Source organism: Chlamydotis macqueenii, chromosome 6 (genome assembly GCF_036417535.1).
Source record: "Chlamydotis macqueenii isolate bChlMac1 chromosome 6, bChlMac1.mat, whole genome shotgun sequence".
Classification (NCBI taxonomy): Eukaryota; Metazoa; Chordata; class Aves; order Otidiformes; family Otididae; genus Chlamydotis; species Chlamydotis macqueenii.
The window spans coordinates 25,421,687-25,446,720 of NC_141561.1; the positions used below are offsets into that span (position 1 = coordinate 25,421,687).

At 39.4% G+C, this 25,034-nt stretch overlaps 1 protein-coding gene across 27 annotated transcripts in view; it reads right to left on the minus strand.

The window, feature by feature from the left end:
• TTN (titin) overlaps positions 1-25,034 on the minus strand; it is a 249,366-nt gene that overhangs the window by 203,252 nt on the left and 21,080 nt on the right. For all 27 annotated transcript variants that reach the window (XM_086750513.1, XM_086750508.1, XM_086750509.1 and 24 more), the window contains 25 exons: positions 24,667-24,809; positions 23,800-24,005; positions 23,464-23,694; positions 22,650-22,894; positions 21,695-21,918; positions 21,410-21,574; positions 21,136-21,304; positions 18,945-20,635; positions 18,566-18,847; positions 18,033-18,299; positions 17,607-17,879; positions 17,236-17,499; positions 16,876-17,136; positions 16,078-16,338; positions 15,345-15,608; positions 14,992-15,252; positions 14,553-14,813; positions 13,836-14,096; positions 13,608-13,749; positions 13,354-13,519; positions 12,919-13,150; positions 12,236-12,520; positions 12,009-12,134; positions 9,653-9,841; positions 5,317-5,373 (listed from right to left, as the gene is read on the minus strand). In XM_086750513.1, coding sequence (XP_086606639.1) covers positions 5,317-5,373; positions 9,653-9,841; positions 12,009-12,134; positions 12,236-12,520; positions 12,919-13,150; positions 13,354-13,519; positions 13,608-13,749; positions 13,836-14,096; positions 14,553-14,813; positions 14,992-15,252; positions 15,345-15,608; positions 16,078-16,338; positions 16,876-17,136; positions 17,236-17,499; positions 17,607-17,879; positions 18,033-18,299; positions 18,566-18,847; positions 18,945-20,635; positions 21,136-21,304; positions 21,410-21,574; positions 21,695-21,918; positions 22,650-22,894; positions 23,464-23,694; positions 23,800-24,005; positions 24,667-24,809 — 6,926 coding nt within the window. The remainder of the gene's footprint in view (positions 1-5,316; positions 5,374-9,652; positions 9,842-12,008; positions 12,135-12,235; positions 12,521-12,918; positions 13,151-13,353; positions 13,520-13,607; positions 13,750-13,835; positions 14,097-14,552; positions 14,814-14,991; positions 15,253-15,344; positions 15,609-16,077; positions 16,339-16,875; positions 17,137-17,235; positions 17,500-17,606; positions 17,880-18,032; positions 18,300-18,565; positions 18,848-18,944; positions 20,636-21,135; positions 21,305-21,409; positions 21,575-21,694; positions 21,919-22,649; positions 22,895-23,463; positions 23,695-23,799; positions 24,006-24,666; positions 24,810-25,034) is intronic.

The following is a 25,034-nucleotide window of genomic DNA, read 5'->3' on the forward strand; positions in this document are numbered from 1 at the left end:
CACATGGATGGAGTGACTCATTCCTGTCTCTAAGACCTTGTCTATCCCAGAACCATCTTCCTCCTCAATCTGATGTCCAGTCTGGGGTTTCTTTTGATGTGCAGCTTTTTTCAAGTCAATGATGAAGCTGTCACTCTGGGAGTCTGCGGTCTCCAGTCGTTCCCCACTCTCCCACACATGGATGGAGTGACTCATTCCTGTCTCTAAGACCTTGTCTATCCCAGAACCATCTTCCTCCTCAATCTGATGTCCAGTCTGGGGTTTCTTTTGATGTGCAGCTTTTTTCAAGTCGATGATGAAGCTGTCACTCTGGGAGTCTGCGGTCTCCAGTTGTTCCCCACTCTCACACACATGTGTTTCCCATACTCCTCTTTGGAAATCTGCTGTGGACTCCACAGGAAAACTAGGAATTTGTTCCTCAAGTGAATCTTCTCCACAGACACTCACCTCTGACTCATTAATTTCTTCAGCAGAAGATGCCCCTTCAGCAGATGATACGATGCTGCCGAGGTCCCCATTAGGGATTTGCAAGTCAGCCATTCTGATTTCTCTTGGCTGCGTCTCTTCCTGGGCACCAACCTCCTCCTGCTGCATCCTGTAGCTCTGATGCAGCTCCTTACTCAGAGACATATCTTCCAGAGGTACATCATGCTGCTGCACAGGGGAGATGAGCCTAGTCACACTTACCTCCACACTCTCCAGAGCTGTGGAGGTCTGTTCCTGTTCTGTATCCACAGTCTCTGCAGCTGCGAAAGGCTCCACAAACTTCTTCAGATCAAATGTGATACTGGTCTTATCAGTTTCAGATGGCAACAGCTGCTCTTTGGAATAGACTTCTTCTAGGCAAACCTCAGCTTCCTCAGTAACATCCTGACCCAAGTTTTCTATGCCAGATGGAGTGAGGATTAGATCCAATGAAGAATTGGCTCTATCAGGCTCAATTTCTTGCAGCATTTGTCCATCATTGTGCATTTCCCAGTGTGCATCCCCAGCATCAGTAATTTCTTCTTTACAAAGATGATCATCACCTTCAATGTCCTGTTCAATATCAACTGATCTGTCTTGCTCCTTGGCTTGTTCCTCATTCTGCTTTTCTGTACAGAAGCTGTAAAAGCCAAACCGCTCCTTTGTGGGTGTGCTTGCAATGTTGTCCTGCAAGTGGGGCACATTTGGCTCTTTTACAAGTGGCTCACTGGGAGACATTGCCTCCCAGGTAGGGGCATTGGTCTTCTCTATGTAAACATCGCTCTGCTCTTGCACCACAGGTGATACAGGAATGAGAAATTGTGAATCTTCACACTCTCTTGCCAGAGCAGACTGCTCAGAGGCATGTGTTTGCCCTTTCACTTCCATAAATGCTGACTTCAAGATGTCCCAAGACAAAGTATCTATATGTGGTACTATCTTGTCTGCTTCAGCCTCCAGCTCCTCTGAAAAGTGACCTGAGTCCTTGGCCACCAGTTCATGCTCTTCTCTGGACATGCTGGGGTGCAGTTCAGTGGCATCAATTCCGAAGCGGTGTTCCTCAGAGACAGCTTTTCCCCTGAGCTGCCTTATCTCAGAAATACTACCTGTATCACTCACACTTCCTTCTGTATAACTCATTTCTTGCCTTGCATAAACTTCCGTGATATCCAGCACCATTGTTTCCTCCATCTCACTTTCCCTGAAGGGAGGAGTTTTGTCACACTCCTCTTCCAACTGCTTACCAGGAGACAGAGATAGCCTCAGAGACCAGGGTGGGTGGGCTTCCTCCTCCTTGGAGCACACAATCTGTTCCTCTTCATCCTTCCCAAGTGTGCTGAGGCCTTGGAGGTGCAGAACATGGTCCACAGCAGGCAGATTCTCAGTGCCTTCATCCTTGCTGAGCGCACTGGGTTGCACTGTCAGCTCAGAGGCAGTCTGTGCTGTTCCAGCCACATTCTTGGCCACACAACAATACAGCCCAGCATCTGTGACAGAGACCTCTTGAATGTGTAAGCGGTACATGCCATTCTCACCTTCCTCAAACCTCAGCCTCTCACTGGCAGAGAGGCCCTGGCCATTCAGGGACCAGGTCACAGCTGGTGGTGGCTGCCCAGACACAGCACACTCCAACACCACTGCCTCCCCTTCATGGCAATGAACATGAGCTGGGGCTTCTGCCACAATTTGGGGTGGTTCATTTCCCACATCAAATGAAAACTTGAACTTGTGCTTTATGGTGGGAGCAGTCTGGTCTGGAGAGGGCCACATGGTCTCCCTCATCTCTGCGTCTTGCTCTGGCGTTGGAGTGGGGGCAGTGACTTTGATTTCCACAGGCAGTGACAGCAAGTCTGAGTCTGGAACTGCACTTGGCAGTCCCTGTTCTGCTGCAAAGGCCAGGCCAATGATGACTTCTTCCTCCTGCTCCATCTTCTTCTCTTTCTCCCCTTCTTCCTCCTCCTTCACCTCCTCCTCCTCCACTTTCTTCTCCTTCTCCCCTTCTTCCTCCTCCTTCACCTTCTCCTCCTCCATCTTCTTCTCCTTCTCCCCTTCTTCCTCCTCCTTCACCTTCTCTTCCTTCTCCCCTTCCTCCTCCTCCTTCACCTTCTCCTCCTCTTCCACCTCCTCCATCTCCTTCTCTTTCTCCCCTTCTTCCTCCTCCTTCACCTTCTCCTCCTCTTCCTCCTCCTCCATCTCCTTCTCTTTCTCCCCTTCTTCCTCCTCCTTCACCTTCTCCTCCTCTTCCTCCTCCTCCATCTCCTTCTCTTTCTCCCCTTCTTCCTCCTCCTTCACCTTCTCCTCCTCTTCCTCCTCCTCCATCTCCTTCTCTTTCTCCCCTTCTTCCTCCTCCTTCACCTTCTCCTCCTCCATCTCCTTCTCTTTCTCCCCTTCTTCCTCCTCCTTCACCTTCTCCTCCTCTTCCTCCATCTTCTTCTCTTTCTCCCCTTCTTCCTCCTCCTTCACTTTCTCCTCCTTTTCCTCCTCCTTCATCTTCTCTTCCTTTTCCTCCTCTTTCTTCCCTTCCTTCTCCTTCTTCCTGGTCTCATAGGCTGGCATCTGCCGCCTCACATGCAGTGCAGCTGTGGTGCTGACTGTGCCCAGCGGGTTGAAGATCACACAGGTGATGGTGCCACCATGCTCTGGGAGCAGTGATTGGAAAGTCAGTGTAGAGCAGCACTCTGTGGTGTGAACAGCGGTGCCCCGGATGCGCCCCACGGGCTTGGTGTTGTTGTACCAAGTGACTGTAGGCTGTGGGCGGCCATGGAAGAGGCAGGAGAAGGTGCACCTGTGCCCCTCAACAGCCTCCTGGGGCTTGATCTCCTGGACAAAGAGGGGTGGGCAGGGCTCCAGGAGCCCAGCTGCCATCTGCCATCTCTCCTTTGCAGTCTTGGGGCTGTGGCACCCCTTCACTACCTGCACCATGAGGGGCTCCGAGGCATCCATCATGGCAACTGCCTCAGGTGGGCTGGGCTTCCCAGGAGGGCCCCTCTGGGGCACGGACATGAGGGATTCCTGCTTCTTTTTCAGCGCTGCCCTCTTTGCCTCCCGCAGCCGCTGCAGCTTGCAACGGATCTCCTCATCCAGCAGCTCCTCAGCATCCAGCCCTGTGCCACTGTGCTGCCTACCACATGCCAGCCCTGGACGGTGAGGCCCCACCAGTGGCAGCCTCTGGAAACAGATGGTTCGTACCATGCCCCGGGCTGGTGAAAGGTCCCTAAGCAACTGCTCAGCCTCCTGCCCCTTGTCAAAGGGCGAGCCCGTGCAGCGGAGCACCACCCGCAGCCGGTCCTCCTGCCGCCGGTCCTCCTGCCGCCTTTGCAGCAAGCACTCCCAGCTCTCCCGCATCCACTCCACTTTCCCTGTGAAACCCAAGCCCTGCTGCTCCCCACTGCGTGCCACCAGCAGTGAGGCAGTGGACTCAGCTGAGCCCTCACTGTTAATGGCAAATACCCTGTAGCTGCCAGCATCATGCTCCCGCACATCCCGCACCTCCAGGCTGGCGTGGTGCGTGTACTCCTCACTCTCCGTGCAGATCACCTTGCGGCAGTCCTGGTGGACTGGCCGGTTATTGTGAAACCAGGCCATGTGAGGTGGTGGGCACGCCACCAGCTTGCACTGGAAGAGTGCAGGGTCCCCCTCCAAGACAGACCTACACTTGAGGCGCTGTGTGAAGGTGGGTTTACAGTTCTGGGTGCAAGGCAGAACCGCCGCTGTCTCAGGTCCCTCGAGGTTTGCGTTTCTGTGCTGCTCTGCAAGAGAAGAAGACTGGGTTACAACATACCACACTCTGCCTGCCACCTGATTGAAAAAAAATGAAATAGCAATATATTGAAATAATAAAATGGGCATGCAACATATTTCATCACACACCCAGGAAAAAAAAGTAATTCACTCACCATATTTGTTCGAATAAACGCAACGCCTTGCTCTGTTTTAAAGATTGACACGAAAATCGTTCGTTGTCTGTTCTTTCTTCAGACTGTGGAAATTTCTTCTTGAACAAGCAAAAATGAATTTCAAAATAACACATTCTTCTGCGTGTATGTTTTTGCTGCCTGGAAAAGCTGTATGTCTTTGGGTAGCAAAGAAGAAAATCTTACCTGACTTGCAGACAGTAGAATAAACGCCCTTTCTGACCCTTCTGTTTGTAGATTAAATGTTCAAACAATTGAGAAAAAAATATTTTGAAAGATATTTTTTAAAAAGTAAGTAATTAGCTAACATGAAATGAGAAGGCGTTTATTCGAACTAATACAGCCACTAACTTCACAGTGTTATGCACAGGGAAAAAAGCAAGCAACATGAACCACATATGCTATCTGCAAGCCAGGGTAAGAGATGTATAATGATGAATTAATGTATGTAAAAAAAGTGCAAGGAATCAATGGGATGTGTAGCTTTCACATATCCTAAACAACAAATGCTTCCTAATATACTTCATCCATCCATCCAATAGTGCCCATTGAACTGATGAACATTAGGTTGCTAACTTGTTTAAATATAATATGATTAAGATTTGTATAACTTCCTTCTGAAGTAAACTATTCCATGCATTCAAAAGGAAATTGAACAAATAAAAGCTCTGTAAACAGCTGCAAAGCATGAAGTAGAAGTTAAAAATATATCTGCAAAATTATAAATTTGAAGTTTTAAACAGATTTTAAAACTTAAATAACCTTATAATGCAGGTAACCCTTTGCTTATCAAAACAAACATGCAACATGTTCCAATATGCTTTAAAGTATGTCTGTCTTTCCCCATCAGACACTACATGTAAGCAGATAAAAGCTTTTCACAATGTTACTAATTACTGGTACTAATTATTCAGCATAACATCATTGGTGACTGTACCTTTCATTTCCATTTCAAAATCTTCCTCTAGCTTCTCATGAATAATTTTTTCAAGAGCTAGAATAAAAAGACAAGATTTTTGAGCTATAGTTGGTAAATATGCCAATAAACACTTTATGTAGTAAAAACATCCAATCTATCTTGCAAATACACAGAAATTCACACATACATACACATAAATGCATGCCAAACAATTCAAACACTTGATAAATTTTGAAAACACAGTAATCAAATGGTTTCAAACTTGTTCACAGTGTACACTTTTCTATAACACAATTTCTTTTTTGCAGGGTGGGAGAAGTTTCTAATGTAACATGCCTTTATCATGCCTTAAATCCCTGAAGAAAACATTCAACAACCCACAGACTAATTAGATGCTTCTCATTCTTTATCATCTCCCAGGAAATGAATGTACTGGAATGCAATGATGCTGTGCACAAGGAACTGATACTTGGAAGGAACATGCAGTTGCCAACCTGCCACTCTCAGATGGGTGCTGCACTCGGCTTGTCCTGCAGGATTAACTATTCTGCACTTGTATATACCCTCGTGCTTCTGACCAACTTTCAACAAGCTTAAACTGCACAGTGGCCCAGCGTGTTTTAAGGAACACAATGCAGACTCCTCAACTATTAGCTGATTGCACAGCCAGACTACACAAGGTGTAGGCACGCCCTTCATTATACAAAAGAGTAACACATCATCTCCTTCTTTTACAATGATTTCTGAAGGCAGAGTTTCAAGAAACTCTGGTGCTTCAGCATGAGTTTCCGTGATGTCTTCACATGGCACAACATCAGGATAGTAGCCTCTGTTTCTTTGCTTCTCAGTTTCATATGGTCTTTGGGATGTAGATACAAACAAGCTCGAGGTCTTCTTGGAAGGTTCTTGCTTAACTTCAGATGCTTTAAACTGACAATCTTTAGCAGCTTTAAAGCTTTTAGTATCTGATTCAAGGGTAATTTTTGTTACTGCTTTGGCTTGTGCTTCTTTTGCTAGGTAAGAATAAAGTTAGGAAGAGGATTAGGTCAGATGTTTTGCAGGAATAAAAAATATTGTTATACTTACAGGGAAAAACCCCCAATATTTAGTATTGAAAGAATGTCCAGCATATTAGTGCCACAATAATGCTATTAAATATGAGTGATTACACATTTAAGAGCTCTGTTCCTGCTGGGCTTGTTCCAAGTATCAGATAAGCCTATGGGACTTTCATGGGACCAAGGCTTGGTCTGTAATGCCTAATACATGCAGATCTTTACTTTTAATTGAGAGCCTCAATTTAGAAAGTAGCAGCAGAAGATTATGTAAAATGCTCTGCACAGCTCAAGACTGAAGAAAGAAACTTCAATATATAAGAGCCAAATCAATAGAGCCAAGGGCTTCCTCATTATTATCTCATTTTTCTGCTCGATTCCTTTGAGCACAGCAGAATTACTATCACCTGTTCAGTATGATGATAACACATTTTTGGGTCTTCACTAGTGGTAACACTACTAAAATTTTCATAGGAAGAAGTGGAAGGAGTCTTAGCAAAAATAAATATTTATATCTCAGGGACAGTGAATGGTAGAAAACAATTCGCTACTGCAGTAATACAATACTCGCATTCATTAATCCTTTCAAGTGTATTGACCTATATTGTCAACCTCAGAACTGGAACCTTGGATTTATCAGAAACAAGTTGGACTCAGAGTTTGAAATCACTAGGTATCTAGTACAACACTGCTTATCTGACATTCTTATCTTCCTTAAACTCCAGCTTAAGGAATTCTCAAATGTAAAAATTCCTACCAGCCTGTTTTGCTTTACATCTCGCTGCGCATCATGAAGGATATGAGAAATAAAAAGCCTTAGGTATCTGTGACTTGCTTGGAAGAGGCATGAAGTTACAATACCAACTTCCCAGTACTGCATGTGTCATTTATGAATAGAGCTGTAAATGTGGAGGAAAAACCCCAAAGCATTATTACTAGAGTTTTCTCAATTAAATACTGATAAAAAAAAAAAAGAAATATGAGTGAGCTGCAGGCAGTGATAATGAAGTTGCAAAAGGTAAGTCATAATGTTAAGTCAGATATCCACCTTTGACTGTTAGTATTGCAGCAGTAGTTGTCCCTCCATAATCATTGTATACAGTACAACTGTACAGTCCTTGATCTGTCAGCTGGGCATTTAGGACTGTGAGTAGTAGGACACTTCCATTTTTTGATATCTTCTTTTTTTCAGATACTTCTATCCTTTCACCTTCATGGGCCCAAAGAAACTCAGAGAAGAATTCATTTTCTAAGCCACATATGAACTGAGCAGTGTCACCACATTTCACAGTTAGGTCTCTGAGCTGCAAGAGAATCTTTGGAGGGACATCTTTCATTTCCTGAGCAGTGGCCATAGAGATCCTGATGCTCTGAGATGTTTGGGAAAGGATTGTTGTGTGCATGGCTTCCATTTCTTCAACTGATGTAGCCTTCATGGTCAAACTTTCCGACACGCTTTCAAAAACCTGTACTCCCAGTTCCTGTGATGGTTGTTCCACTGATTTAAATTCTTTTTGACAAGTTTTAATGTTGTTCTTTGTGAGAGGAGCAACATGAAGTTCTGAAATAGCCTGTGACCGCATAGGCTCTTTTACATCTTTCCCAGAACTTTGCCTATCTAGGGCTTGCACTGTGTAATCAAGTAACAAAAATAAAAATATTAGTATCTAAAGAACTTAACTTTACTAGGCTATGCTCTGAACAGAATCAAATAGCATGGAGGTTGAAAATAAGTGATCTTCATTTGAAAACTCAGCATGCCAGATGCACTGTGCTCTTGACACAAAGATTATCCATTCACATATACGAATGCCCTGTGATGCCTAAGCCAGTCATGCAGTTGATGCTCATCTCTTCTTTCACTGAAGTTGTCCATTTTAGCATAGGAAACTTATTATGGAATGTTTCAAGGAGATATTTTCTTATTTCCCCCGCCCCCCCACCCAGGATAGTGCAAAATACCTCAATCAATGCTATAAAGATCACTTAATTATTTGTTTTAAAAATCTGAATACTTGCAGTAAAATGATTCTATTCTTTGACCTATATCAAGACACAAATTTCCAAATATCACAGCTTAAAGAGAAGAAATGAGAGTAGCTGGGTTACAGAAGGTAGGTACCACTAACATTACCTGTTAAAGAAAGGTGTGAAACAAGGAAAGAACATTAGTAACAGCATAAAAGTGTGGTATACAACAAAGTGAATCCCTTTGAAGTAAAAATGGGGCTTTACCTTCTGCAGTCACTGTAAGTGTAGCTGTACAAGTTGTTTCTCCGGCACTATTTCTTGCCTTGCAAGAGTACTGGCCAGCATGCTCTAAGAAAGCATCTACTATTATCAGTATAGCTGTGCCTGTAGACTCATCAAAGTGGAAAACTAAGTCTTTTGTTGGCAACATGAGTTGTTGATTATGAAACCACTGGATTTTTGGTTTGGGCATGCCAGAGACTCTAGCTTGAAATCTGACTGATTCCCCGCTGCATACCCTGCAGCTTGAAATAGGCTGGATAAAGGTGGGCCTTTGGCCAATAGACTTCTCCTTAAGTGAAACAGATGAAGAAACATGCCAATGGGACTCTGATGTAACTTCTTCAACCTTTTTAAATCCTGAAAAGAAGCATGTCAACTTTTAATTTCTTACCCTACACTACAATACATTTTTCTGTCTCATTCAAGATTTTTTTTCTCTAACTTGCAACTTAACAGCATGTATTATTCTAATTCATCATTTGTAAAATCTGTCGCAAAAAGAAAACAAAATATTTACAGTTAAATAATATCAAGGACAATATAGAACTTAAATAGCAAATTCTCCAGACAATATTTCTGCTCTAAAACTTCGGTCAATGTTTCATCAGTTCATATGAATGTAAATTATTGCTTTTCAGCTGCCCAAGTACCTGGTACACACCTTTGTTTAACAAGTTTTCCAACACTTTCAAAGTAGTTTATTTCATACAAAAACTCTTACTAGATTCTCCTCACGGCCAAATCAAAGAATGCATAAGCAAAGCACTTCCATTAGAAAGAAGCTTTCTACTGTATTTGGTGCACAACAGAGTCTGATACTGGAAAGAATGAAAAGGTGATGTGCATGGAACACTGAAAAGTTGTGAAATAGGTTCTCCTGTGCATAACCTATACTTTGGAGACATAAATGGATGCTGTGGATATTGTAAATGGTAGCAATTAACTGAGTTAAAAGACAACATGACAGACAAAAACTCACATACAATCATCAGTGTATATTAAGATTAGTATTGGAACAGGACATCATCTTTAATTGCACATTGTACCTTCTAATTTCAAGGTAGCAGTGCTTGTCACTTGGCCTACAGAATTACTAGCCACAAAGGTATAGATTCCTTCATCCTCTGGATAAGCTTCAGCAATCTCCAGCTGGTAAGTGTCTTCAAACTGAGTCATTCTAAAAAACCGCGATGGCTTGATCTCTCTGTCTTTGCTGTACCAAGAGACTTTCAGATCTGCTCAAGCAACAGAAAGAAGAAAAAAATGTGTACATTATGATATTAGACTAGTAAGTAAACACTATTTTTACATCTGTCAGAAAACTTAATCTCAAGTTTTTGTTTTTGGGTTTTTTTTTTAATTTATATGTGCCTTTTGTTACTTCGGCAATGTGTGCTCAGTGGAAAGTTGTTGCTTTAAGTTTTGATTTCTGTATTGAAAATAATTGTATGGGAAAATTGATTCTGGTACTGCTATATTCCTGGGTAAAATAATTTTTCCTTTCCCCTCTTAATGTATAAATTTAAAAATATTTTGCTACTAATAAAATCAGAGAAAGCCTAATTTATAAAGGAATTCTGCTACAATTGCCTGATTAAACAGGCTATAAATCACTGCATTGAGTTGAATCGGTTAAAGACATTAAAACAGAATATCCTTTTGCTAAAGACAGTACCTTTCCTCTTTTTGTTGCAAATATTCTAAGTTTTTCACCATATATTTCTTAAGAAAGATCCTGTCTTTGTGCCTTTGTAAAATTCCAATAAAATATTGTGTTACTTGATTTGTATAGATTCTTGTAGACTTGGGAAAGAAGAGGACTAAAGTAGACTTTACCCTTTCCTCTCCAGCTGGCACTATATTACCTCATGAATCAAATGTGTTCACACAAATAGTGCACCTATTACTGTCATCAGAAGGAGGAGACAGTATTTTCAATAGCCAGCTGCATAGTGTGTACCATTAAACAACTGTATTTGCGATCATGTATTTCCTAATATATTACCTAATATCATATATTACCTAATTATCTAATATAAAAGGTTTTCACAACACAAGAGAGAAGCATGCAAATCCATTTGGATACAGTATTCAATAAAGGAAATTTTCAATAGGAAAAAATTCTTCATCAAAGGGTTATCAAGCATCGGAACAGGCTGTCCAGGCAAGTGGTAGAGTCATCATCCCTGAAGGTATTTAAAAGATGGTGTAGATGTGGCACTTAAGGACATGGTTTAGTGGTGGACTTGGCAATATTAGGTTTGCTGTTGGACTTAATGATCTTAAAGGCCTTTTCCAACCTAAAAAATTCTATTATTTTATGATTCTACAAAAGGAGACCTGTATGAATGGATCTTTATGCTCTATGCTGTAAATGCAGCTTCCACATTCACATAAATACAGTTTTTGTAAAAAAATTACACTAGCATGCTTTGCATGGAGGGCAGATCAGTCTTCCCAACACACATTTTCTAAGTTTTAGCACCACTTCTAAAGCAGAATCAGATTAATTGTAAAGCTTTTAAGAAAAAAATGTAGAGCTTGATTTCAAGAGATGGAAATGCAAATTGTATATATTTTTACATATGTAAGTATACTACCAATTTTATGTGGATTGTTACACAGCTATCACTCAGGATTATTTTTAAATTTGGAGCTTTGTTTATCTTTAAATAACTGTAAATTCTTTGGGATTGGAATGGGATTTTACTCTGCAGTTTACCATGTGAATATTTTATTACTAGTCATATTCAAGGTCATTTATTGAAATGAAGAAAGATAGTTTTATTTGGTTTTGCGTTAACTTGGATATAATTATGTTAATTGTAGAATTATATTCTAGGTAACTAAAACTAGCAGACTTACTTATAGAAAATCTACAATTAAAAAGACAATGAGCAAACATCTTTTCCTGCTAGGAAAAAGAATACAATTGCAGTTTACGCTTTGCAGTGATACTTATGAATATTAGGGTAAAGGCTGAGGCATAGTTTCAATCTGTTTGTTTAATTAATTGACATGACACCAGTGTGTCATCAAACACTTAGTCATGTTCACTTAGCATGATAATGCTTTTCCACCATCATACTCTGTGTTTTGAAACGGCATTTTACTCACTGACACAGTTTTCAAATATTAGTTAGCATCTGAAATGCAACAGACCTTCATTTTAGAAATGTTTAATGTTTATGACAGTTTATAACTTCCATGCTTGATGCCATCTTTGACATATGAGTTGCTTAACTGGTAGTTGTCAGTGAGTAACATTTTGCTGTATGCATATATAAAATAACTACTTCTGGGGAAAGATTGATCCCAGAACATATACTGGTGCATTATTTCTGAGTTCAAGATGAAACATTCAGAGACATGAAAAGATGTACAGGATTTAATTAAACCCACCTGTCCCTGTAGCTCTGCACTGAAAACGAGCAGACTGTCCCTCCGATGTAACAGCATCACGCAGTGGTATTATGACAGCAGGTGGATACACTGGCACTTCTAGCTCAGGAGAAACAACTTCTGGGACTAAAGGAAAATAAAAATAAGTAATTTTTAAAGATGAATAATTTCACACACATGTTGACAATCTTGCTTCACAGACATTGCTATGAGCATGGCAAACTCACTTTCCACTGAAAGCGAAGCTGAAGTTGTAGCAACTCCATAGTCATTTTTTGCTTCACAGGTGTACACTGCTGCATCTTCAGGGAACGTTTCAATCAGCAGTAGAGTATATTCTTGTGCATCATGAAGAAATTTGCACTTGAAACCTGGAGAAAGCTGTTGATCATCTTTGTACCAGGAAATTTTGGGCTGGGGTTTGCCCGATATCATAGCACAGAAGCGGGCAGGTTTGCCAGACTCCACAGTGGTTGGCTCTAGCTCCTGAATAATCTGGGGTGGCTCTGGAGCTGCAAATTTAGGGGGGGTGAGAGGGACAGGGAGAAAGAAGGAGATAGAGAAATGTCATTATTGATATTTATCAAGGCTTCAAAAATATTAGAATTTTTTTTTAAATCTTATTATTCCAAATCTTGCATGCCCATGAAAGTCTGCCCTTTTTCTTAATACAAGGCGAAAGCAAGTGCCTTAACATAAATAGCTGTCTTGGTGTAAGTGTTTTCTGACTAAACGTGAAACATCCATGTCCATGAGAATTTCGGAAGTGTTCCAGACATAAGAGTCTCGTTGGATTTTTTTTTTTTTTCATTAAAAACTTTCAGAGTTAGAATTCCAGAAAAGCTATGTGAAAATCAGAAAAACATAGGGTAATAAATACAGTCAAAGCATTGTTTGCTGGGACACATACCATTCACATAGAGAACGACAGAACTCCTATTCCGTCCTGCAACAAAAGTATATTCTCCAGCATCAGAGTAAGTGGTTTCAAAGATGCTCATTCGATGAACTCTCCTTTCCACCACATAGCTGTATCTTTCCTCATACTGGAAGTTGATCTCAATACCATCCTTGTACCACTGCGGTTCAATGTCATCTTCATTGACTTCAAATTCAATTTCAGCTCTTTGTCTCTCAATCACCTTTGAACAAGCAGAATAAGTATTACAAATAGCATTTGTTTTCAGAGATGGTCCCACATTCCTGCTTCCTAGAAGGTGGCCCTGACCTTATGATTACAGATTTTTGTGTTACGAATCTTTTTGGTTAGAGATTGTTGCTGCTCTTCTGCATTATTCTTTGAGTGACAAAGTTATGAGTGTTTATTCTTCTGTATAGGCCATACCTGAATATCTTTACGGACGGTTCTGATACGAATGTCACGACCTTCCACAATCAAATTGGCACTGGATGTGTTTCCACCGGCTACTACAGTGTACTGACCAGCATCAGACATTCTTGTGGAAGGAATGATGAGACGATGGACATATTTTTCTCTCTGAATTTTCATCCTAAGGACATTAGAAAAGAAAATGAATAAGTTATTTCCTGGGGGAAATACATAACAAAAGTCAATATGGTGTAAAAGCAATCATCTACCTGTCACCAATCTGGAGTTCTTGTCCATTCTTCATCCACTGGACCTGAACATCAGGTTCTGAAATTTCACATTCAAAAATAGCCCTCTTCTTCTCCACAACCTTGATGTCTTTAATATGCTTCCTAAATTCAATGTGACGAGCTAGGGCAGAAAAAAAAAAAGTAGAATCAGTGCAATAATGCTATTTAAGCCACTAGAAGTCACTAAATATGCAAGAGGGCAAATACCTTCCACATATAAAGTGGCTGATGAAGCTGCTTTTCCAGCAACAAAAGTATATTCTGCAGCATCACCAAAATGCACATTCCTTATGGAGAGGGAGTGTGTGAGCTTCTTTGTTCGTATCTGGCATTTGTCAGTCGATTTTATTTCTACTCCATTCTTTAGCCATTTATATGAGATACCTTCATAGTTAACAGTAACTTCAAATGTTATTGTATCTTTCTCTTCAGCATTAATGTCTTTTAGCATGGAGGTAATTAGAATGGCTAAAAGAAAAGAAATTGATATAGTCTGAGGTTTTTTGTTCTGTTTTTTGTTTTGTTTTGGTTTTTTTTAAACACATGTTAAGTGGATCACATACATATAAAATTCTTAAGACAGATTCTGATTTTTGGTAACATTAAAAGGAAGGCTCTATGTCCAGAATCAATACTACAATTAAATTTCACAAAACTGCTAAATGACATAGGAATCCAAATTCTGTCTCCTATGGTGACTTGGCTTTTGGGCGTGTTGGCCTAAACAGAATAATTCAGATCTGACTTTCAAGTTCACAGCTTCTAGATCTCTCTTAAAAATGTAATTGAGACCATCTAGGTTTTTTTTTGGAAATACTTCTACAACAGTGCTGGCTTTGTCTGAATTGCACCAAGTGCACGTATTAACACAAAATCTATTATTGGTAACTGTAAAATATTCTGGTTAATTTCATTTTTACATACGTTTTACAGTCAGAGTTGCACTGACTCTGTCATTTCCACAGATAAATGTGTATTCTGCAGAATCTTCACTGCTTGTGTTCATAATATTGAGCTGATGGAGTTTCCCCTGGACCACTATTTTGAACTTTTCACTCATTTCAATCTCTACACCATTTTTCAACCAGACAGCAGGCACATTGAAATGAGAAACTTCACATTGAAAAGAGGCAGTTTTGGTCTCGGGGATCTCAATATTTTTCATGGTCTTTGTGATGTGTATGGCTAGAGATGGAAAAAAAAAAGACAAAAGAGAAAAAAAGGATTTTTTTTTAAAGTCAGTAAGTGTGGAAGACTGCAAAAAGCCAAGGGTAATAGGCTATGAAGTATCGGGTCAAGTTGTTGAATATGAGTTGGAGTAGCAATTCATATAATTACTTTTTTACAAACTTAAAATACTTACTTTCCACAAATAGTTTTGCTTTACACTCAATTTGCCCAACAAGAGCTGTGTATTCCCCAGCATCAGCAGGAGATATATTATGCAGCATAAGCTTGTGAACTTTCCTTTGAGAGATCATCTTGTATTTGTCACTTTGTTTAAGCTCAACATTTTTGTGGAACCATCGGACTGGTACAGTATCATGAGACACACTCAGTTCAAAGGAGACAACAGCATTTTCCAAAGCAGTCACATCTTTTGGCTTTTTGATGATCTTGACAGCTTGAGGAAAAAAGTTAGTAAGATTCAGCAGTGTGTTTGATTTGAATTTTAAACCACACATTAAAGCAAATACTCAAACCAGATTGGCTTACTTTCCACATGAAGTCTGGCATTTGCTCCTATCTTTCCAAGCTTGAAGCTATAAACAGACTCATCAGTGACAACACAGTGTTTGATTTTCAGTGTGTGAACAGTTCCTTTCACTGAAATTTCATATTTGTCGTTTGATTCAAGTTCAACACCATTTTTAATCCACAGAGCTCCTTTCACATCAGGGTGAGTCAGTTCTACACTGAAAACTGCCTCCTGTGTTTCTGTCACAGTCAAGTTCTTTAGTGTCTTCTTTATCTTAACAGCTACGAAACAAAAAGAAAAAAGCAAACTTAACGAAACAGTCCAAAATTAAAAATTACAGTATATATAATAATCTTAATAAAACTGAATCATGGTGCTTCATTTTAAAATCTAGTATGTATATATTGATTTATACAGTTTCCACCAAAGTGGTGTGCTTGGAACATGAAAAGGAACATTTATTAGTAGCATTCATGAAATAAAAGGTTTTTTTATTTATAGCAAAGGGTGATTTTCTACCTGTTAGCCAGTACCTTGAATAAAATGTGTTTTTATTAAAATACCATGCTAAATTCCAAATACGGAGACTCCAAAATACAGTATTTGCTACCCCAGAAAGCACAGCATAATATAAAAATATTTTCAAAAAATGAAGCAAAATATGCTTGTACCTTAGGGCCTGAGCCAAAACACAGTTAGTGATGCTGGATTGAGCCTTAAAGACATGAGTTAGTTATAAAAAATACTGACCTTCGACTTTCAGTTTGGCAGATGTCTTTGAGCTTGCTACTTCATATGTATATTCACCCATATCATCCAGTTTCGTGATAGGGATATTGAGCCTTCTCTTTACACCATCAGATTCAGCACGGTACTGATCTGTTATAGGTAATGGTCTGCCATTTTTTAGCCACTGGCCATCTGATTCAGGATTTGCCACCTCACATTCAAAAACAGCTCTCTGAGACTCAGCCACCGTCAGGTCAGTGAGAGGCTTTGAAATGGCACCACCTGTTGGGAAGCAAAAGCACATGTGTTTGTTGCACTGCTGCTGTTCAACTTTCCCCAATACGGAAATGCAACCACCTGAAAAGTAGATGCTAGCATTCTTTGCCCTGATTTGCAGCACATCCATAGACATTATGAGTTCTGTGAAAAACCAAGAATAGAATGTGACCTGAACATCACAAAAAGATGTTTCTTACTTCTATCCTAGTTATTCTCATTTATTATTTTTATTATCAGCACAGGTATACCAAGCATTCAAGATAAAATCAATCTTTTTTACATTAATTACATCAAGAGCATACTACAGCTTTCCATACTATGACTCTGATTTAGTAAAACATGCTTAAAAGCTTTGTTGAATTCAAATTACACTAATCATAAAAGCTCAGGGGAAAAACAAGGAAAGCATAGAAAAAAAAGATAAACTAAAGACAGAAAAGTACAGAAACAGCACAACTGCTACAATTACAACATGTAGTACATTGAGTATTGTTTTTAAATAACAGCAAAATAAAAATCTTCATCTTTAACCCTACTAACCTGCTACTATAAGCTTTCCAGATGTTTTCTTCTCTCCAGCATAAAACACATATTCTCCTTCATCATCTTTCATCATCTTCACCACTGTCAATTTGTATATTTTGCCATGTGCTTCAACTTTATACTTAGGACTAGCCTTGATCTCTTGGCCTTTGAAGTGCCAAATTACATCAATGCCTGAATGGGAGAGCTCGACCTCAAAGCATACATTCTGAGTTTCAGTGCAGGTGATGTCATGAAGACCTTTAATAATCTGAATTTCTATAAAAATAATACATTACAAATATATCAGTTGCTTCCACAGTTATGTATTAAAAGAAATAATTTCACAAAGAACTGTGCATCTTAAAGGAAACCTACCTTCAACTGTGACATTGCAACTTGTTTCAACCTTGCCAACCATGAGCTTATAATGTCCATCATCTGATGCATAGGTTCTGGTAAGCACTAGTCTCTGTTTAGTGCCTTTACATACGGCTTGTACACGCTCATCAGGCTTTATCTGATGATCATTTAGGTACCATTTGGAAGAAGACACATCAGGTGCTGAAACTTTGCATTCAAGGATAGCTTTTGTTCCTTCAACTACGTGAACGTCTTTTAGAGGCACTACTATTTCCACACCTGTCAAGTTACAAAAATATTCATCATGAAAAAAAATATGCCTTTAGCAAGTAATCCTAAAGGACCCAAAAATCAAACACACCTTCAAAATCATGATAATGACTTACTGTACACTGTGATTCGTCCAGTGGTTGACAGTCCAAGACTAGGAACACTAAAAGAATAAGTTCCACTATCTTCCTTCGTTGCATCTTCTATCAGCAACATGTGTGATTGTTTATCCAACACAATGTGAATACGATCACTTGATTGAATTTCATGCCCATCTTTCATCCAGATACCTTCCACATTTTCTAAGGAGACTTTAACTTCAAGTTGTACAATATCCCTCTCACAGACTTTTTGATCAGTAAGTCCTTGAAGAATAACCATGGGACGAGCTGTGGAACAAAATGAAGTTAATTAATCCTCAGAACAGAATAGCAGAATATTGAATATTAAGGCCATATGAGATATAATGATATAGCTATAATATATGCTATAATACTTAAAATCTTTAATATACAGAAAATATACACATCAGAAATGCTTACGCTTCATCTTCAGTTTGCAGCAAGTCCTTTTTCCGTCAACAACAAAGCTATACTCTCCTTGATCATCTTTATTAACATCTTTAATAGTGAGGATTTGGCGACCACGGCGAGATGCGATCACATATTTATGATTAGAAGTGAGTTCAACATCATCATGATACCATTTCCCCTCCACATCTTCTGGGGAAACCTCACATTCAAGTTCACCTGAGAAGGATTCTGGTACTTCAACATCCTCAAGTTCTTTAATAAACTCAACCACAGCACCTACAGGCAAAAACAATTGCATTCATTAATAAGTTGGATTAGATAACCCTGATGAAAATATTTTTTATTAAATAAGCCTAAGGAAATTAACATATACATGATGTAAACATTATGCACAAATATCTTTCCAAATTTTCATACTGGTTTCCAAGAATATGAAACCAGCTTGAACATTTCTTGCTGTGTTAACCAGTTTAAGTTGTTTTATTTCTTCCTGAAGCTGATTTTTAACAGTACCGCATGGTACCGAACGGTGTGCTTCATACCTTCAACAGTAAGCTTTGCAGTAGTTTTTACAGACTCATCTTCTGCCAGTGCACAGCTGTAGTCATCAGTATCTGACATTTCAATTGCTAGTACAGAGAGAAAATGAGCCTTTCTGTCTGAGTGCATCCTGTATTTGTCTCCAGAATGAATCTCAATTCCATCCTTAAACCATTTCACTTTGACAAAGGGTTCTGATGTCTCACATTCAAATGTTGCCATGGAGTCTCTCTCTTTAGCAACAATATCTTGTAACTTCTGTGTGAAGTTGATTAACTGCTTGGCTGCAAAACAATATGCAATGAATTAACAGTGCACTGGTCACATAGATTTAACACACTGTGATAAGCAGTAGGATAAAAGTAAGAGAATTTAAATTACCTTGTACCAATAGGAAAGCATGGCTAGAAGTTTCACCAGCTATATTGACTGCTTTCACCATGATGCTGGCAGAATCATCAGAAGTCACATCTCTGATGACTAATTCACAAACGTTATCTTCAGGCCAGTACCAATACACACGATCAGTCCTTTCAATCTGCACACCATTTTTGAACCACTGGCACTCAGGGTCTGGTTTTCCCACCACTCTCACACGGAAGTGTGCATCTGTCCCCTGGGCTACAGTCTGGCTTTGAATTCGTTCAAATATCTTGGGAGCCTCCATGCTTGGACTAAGCTCAACCTTCTCTGGTTTGAATGTTGGAATAGTGATTTTGCCTTCAGGAGGAAGTGCTTTCTTCTCTTCCTCTGGGATCTCTTTGGTCCAGTGAAGAAGTTCTTCTTTTGTCTTTTTTAACATTTCTTCATATGATTCATCTTTTTTGCGAGACTTAAGTTCCACAGCAGTGATAGCTTCATAATAGCCCTCTTCTGTCCTACGCTTGAATTTACTGCGCAGCTCTTCAGATTCCTCTGGAAGCTTCTCATGAGTGATTCTTTCAGTCCTTTTAAGTTTCACCACTTCTTTTGTTGTTGCCTCTGCAGGTTTGTCTACCTTCTGTACCTCAAAGAGAAGTTTTCCAGGCTCTGTCACTACAGGCTCATGTTTGGGTTCAGGAGCACGACGAAGAACAGATCTGAAGTCTTCCCTCTGCTGGATCTCAAGTCTGACCTTATGTTCAATAAAGCCTTCTGGATTCTCTGCAGTGACTTTCACCTCTCCTGTGTCATATGATTTGCAGTCCACGATATCAAGGTAGTAGATTCCATCATAACGGAGTCTAAACCTTTTGCTTTTACGGATAAGCTGCCCATTGAGGTACCAGTTGACCTTGGGCAAAGGATAGCCAGTCACACGGCAGCGGAATCGTGCTGTTTCACCTTCCAGGACTCTTGCAGGTTCAGGAACCAAAACAAGTTCTGGTTTTTGTTTTTCCTTTTGGTCCACTGCAACTGCAGGAAGAGCACCCTCATGGGCCATTCTTTCTAGCTCTTCAATTCGCTGCAGACCCCTTCTGCCTTCTGGCAACTGGGATTCTTCCACAAGGCTTTTCTCATCCTTCACAATCAGAGTAGCGGATGTATGGTCTGTACCATATTTGTTAGTTGCCCTGCAAGTGATCACTCCACTATCTCTGGAATAGGCTACTCCATAGTCCAGGCTACAGTACCCAAACTCATTGATCATGCGGAGCCTGTTAGCTGCTTCCAAGGGTTTGCCATCATGCAACCACTCTACCACCATGGTTGGGTCACCAATTGGTGTAAGCCTACACTCAAAGTGTGCTGGTCCAAATTGCTTGAGCCTTAAAGATGTGAGCTTCTTCTTAAAAAACGGTTTCTGTTGCTTTTCTTTGTCATAGAGATCTCCTTCCTCCCATTGCTCTTGACCATAACGCAAATGGAGAGGCTCTAACTCCGGTGCTGCAATCTCCTTGGCTTTGTAAGTTCCTTTTGGAATGATTAATCTCCTTTCTGGTTCAGGTTCTGCATGTTCAACTTCAACATTTACTTTGCATCGAGTAGTGTCCCGCCCAGCTTTGTTGATAGCAGTAGCAGTATACCACGCAGCATCTTGCCTGGCAGTAGATTCAATTTTAAGGGCAGCTGCCCCTTTGGTTCCCTCAATCCTGAAATATTAAAACATTTTTTTTTTACTTTTTTTTTTGCACTTCTTTTTTATTAATTTTTGCCCTTCTCTAAAATTGGGTCAAAGCTTCCAATGACAAATCTCTGGAGGAATTAGACATGTTAGTTATGTTTATTCATATTTATGAGTGCAGTGCCTAAGAATCAAACAGCTAAGAATAATAAAAAACAGTCTTTAATTCAATGGCAGTTTTGCCCGCAAAGGACTTCAAAATCAGAGGCAAAGGTTCCCTAAATCTCTGATGTAAAAGCATTGGCTCTGCAGAATACAGAATATAGAAATACACAAGCTAGAAAAAATGGGGTGAGTCCTACAAGATATTTTATCTCTCTTAGCCTTGCTGCAATGCAAAAGCTGTTAGTAGTTTCAGTAGCCATGGGACTACCCTTAGTGAATCCCCTCTATGGAAGCATAGGTATTCAGCACGCTGTAGGAGGCACTTTGTAGGATGTTGATTATTAAAATAATAAAACTGCTTACTTTATTTTGGGGTATTTATGAGGTACAATGATGTCACTGTTCTTCAGCCATACAATGTCAGGATTAGGGTTACCAGTTGCTTTCACTGCCATCTCCAGTCTAGAGCCCTCCTTTACACTAACATTCTTCAGTCTTTCCACAAAGTGTGGTCTGACTAGGTCTTCCTTAGCTGGAAGAGTAAAGTAAGTTACCATAAGAGGAAATGACATAACCATGTTTTTTTATAATGAGAAACACTCCTCAGCCTCCTGAAAATAGCATGCACAGTAGATACCTTCCACAGTCAGTGTCATTGAGACTGAAGCTTTGCCTGCCCTATTCTGAGCAATTACAGCCCATTCTCCAGAGTCATCAGGCATAGCAGGAACAATGATCAATGACTGAGTGCCATCTTCTTTAATCACTATCTTATGGGTGTAGTCATTAACCACTTGTTGACCTGCAGATACACATGAGAAAAAAAAAAAAAAAGAACTCAAACTAGTGTCTCAACAATACATAAAATGCGGAAAAGTTTGGGTTTTAAGATTATTTGTCGATTAAAATGAGGCTGATGTACCATTATGGAACCAGTATGTCTCTGGCATAGGTCTGCCAACAACTTTTAAGTCAAATCTTGCTGTCTGCCCCTGTGAACATTTAAATGATGTAGGTTTCAGCACAAAAACTGGCTTATATAGTCTCTCTAGTTGTCCTTCATCACTTTCTTCTAATCTGCGGGCAGGAGAACGAGAAGGAGAACTGCGTGCAGGAGATCGACTTGGAGAGCGTGGAGAAATAGACCTGGAGGGAAAAGATAAAACAAACATGTATGACAACATCACATAGCAGTGGACTGACATGATAAACAGAGTTCAACTCTTGCCCTTAGCATAATTTATTTTAAAGAGGTTAATCAATTCATATATGTGAGAAATTGTGAAAAAAAAAATTTTTTTATTTCTAGCCAATTTTCTTTAGGTTTTTGACAGCAATTTGTGTAGTTGAATAGTATTAGGATACAGCATAGCCAGGGAAATTTTGTGGTTTTGGATACTGTACAGATATGGATAGAATCCTGTGTATGTTTGTGCATATGTGTGTACGTGTATGGAGAGAGAACACAGTGCATGGCAACACTGGGTTTTTTCAATCATAGAAAAACAGCTATTTCAAGAGTGAGAAGTAAAGAGTTGCATACTCTTTAACACTTCAAATGGAGAACACTTTTTTTTTTCCAAAACATCAGTACTTTAAGAAATAAATATGGTTGTGGCAGTTGTAAATCTGGTACCGTGGCTAGATATGCATGTGAATGGTGGTACTCCAGGAACTGCACTGTTCATTAAGAAGGCAAATCAGACAAAGAGTTGGCACATAAATCAGTATAAGCCACAAAACCAGCATTTAGAACTTATCTAGAGGTATGTAAACTCTAATAACTTAAGCTGTTTTGCTGCTGTGTAATGAGTTTTTGGACTGTCTATCACAACAGACTGAAATGTCATGAAATTTATATATTACTGTGTACCTACCTGTATCTTCTCATAACTTCTGGTCCTGGCATATAACCTGGAGTTGCTGTAGGTGCAACTGGCTCAACGTAGAGTTTTGCCGAGCAAATGGCATTTCCTTTCATATTACTGGCAAAAACAGTATAAATTCCTTCATCTTCAGGTAAAACAACAGGCAAACGCAGACTGGCACTGCCATCTTGCAGAACTTCCATGTGGTAGCGCTCTCCATGCCTTATGCGCTTACCATCTTTGTACCATGCAATCTGCAAGGAAAGAAAGAGTGGAATGCTATGTGAGCTCTCCTAAAGACAAAGATCCCGTAATGACCCATGCATACAACATATTACAACATCATATTTTTCAGCTGATGCATTCTCATAGCCCATGTGTATTTGTTAACATTACCATTTTTACTTGAAATAAGTAAGACTAAAGTAACATGTTTTCACAGTAGCCTGAAACACGCATTTTGGAGCTAGAAACAGATATACATCTCATTTGGATGAAGTGCAAAGTGACCTAGTGACAAATGACTTGCTATTGTGTTCCTGACTTGTGTGCGCTAACTTGGAGATACTCAGAAGCAAGACAACTTAACTGGTAAATCCAACCTATCTCTGAAATGGCTAATCAACCTAACACTATTCTATTAAGGGAAAAAAAAAAAAAAGGAAAATTCAGCTTGATATCAGAACAGAAGACTAGATTTCCTCTGAGATTTGCTGTTTTCTATGCAGAATGTAGAATGTCTGACATTGATATGTTAAGGGATTTTTCAACTAGAGCACCAGATGGTTTTTAAATAGATTAACGTCATAAAGGTTTGGAGTACCTTTGGCAATGGATATCCAGTCGTCTTGCAATTGAAAGTAACTCCTGTCCCTTCAAAAGTTCTGTAATTTTTTAATCTTAAATCAAATCCTGCTTCTATAGCTTCAGATTCAGAAATATCAACCATCATCTCCTCTCCATCCTCTTCGAGAAGTTCATCTAAGGTGGTCTTAATAATTCTAAGTTCAATTTCCTTGATAAGTCTTTCTTCAAAAGAAGAAATATGGAATTCCTATACAGAAAAGCAAGACCATTAGTTCTGTGTGTCAGATAATGACCTTGTAAAGAAGCAATTTGCACTGGTACAATGTCAGTATACAAAATGTGGTAGACATACCTCTTCTTCTACAAAAGTTCTGACCATCACTGTATCTTTTGCCATTTTCTTCCTAATCAGAGCTTGTTCTTTTTCATATTCTTTTTCAAAGTCACCATATGAAATAGCTGGGGCTACCTCAGCCACTTTAGGTTCCTGTACATATGCAGTCATCTGAGTTTGGTACATCATTTCTTGTTGTGATTTTATGTAGGCTTCGTAATCAGCTAAGAATTAAGAACACATTAATTTGATAACTTTTTGTGATTTTTCACTGGATTGAAGAGAGAAAATTAAGTAGAAATTTATTTTAGTGGTTTTTGTGATTCAAGCAGAGCTTCTGTCTGTTTAGCCAGTAAAATACAAACAGCAATAAAATGCAAAGGCTGATGCCTCAGATGACCTTTATAAACAGGTAAGAGTTTTACTGTGCTATTTAGGTGTTCTAGTTCTCAAAGTGGAAACACCTTTAGAGACTATTTTAAAATTTCTTCACCATGGCTCTGTGTCCTGTAAACTTTTATGCATTTTTATAAGGACAATTGGAAAAAAAAAAAGTTAGCTTCTTTCCCTATAATAGAACAAACTACTACTTGATTAACCTCATTTCCCCACATCAGTCTCTAACTGTCTTATGTTATGTAGACTGTTATGGACATCAACAGAAGAAGGTTCCTATAGCTACACATTCTAGCAAATATAAGTCCTTCAAAAATCTGATGTCAAATACTCTGTCTTGATGAAAGACAGCCACCAGATCTCCCTTCTTGTTTCTTGAATTGACCAAACCAAGTTGCAAAGAATTAGCAGTACAATTTAAAATACTTTTCCCATTTTAAAGTTAATTTTGAGAAATATTTTTTCCCATTTCTTTCATCTACAACATACCTTCTTCTAGTAAGGAGACCGTTGCAGAAGCTTCTCCATGTTTATTACGAACAACAATTGTGTATTCTCCGGCATCGTCGGCAAAAGTCATGGAAATTTCAAGTTTGCATTCCCCAGTTTCTCTTTTGTAACTCACTTTGTATCTATAGAAAACATAAAAGTACAAGCTCTCTATAAGTCTGATGAACAGACATTTTAGTGAACTTGCTTTTAGATATACAGTTTATCAGAACCATTCCTAACTTGTACAAGACAAAAAAAAAAAAAAGATAAACATTTGCAGGCAATTCTCACTTAATGAATCGGCAGAACAGCGTAGCAAAAGTAACCATGCTGAAATTAGAGTACAGGTCTAGTTTCTGTTGTCA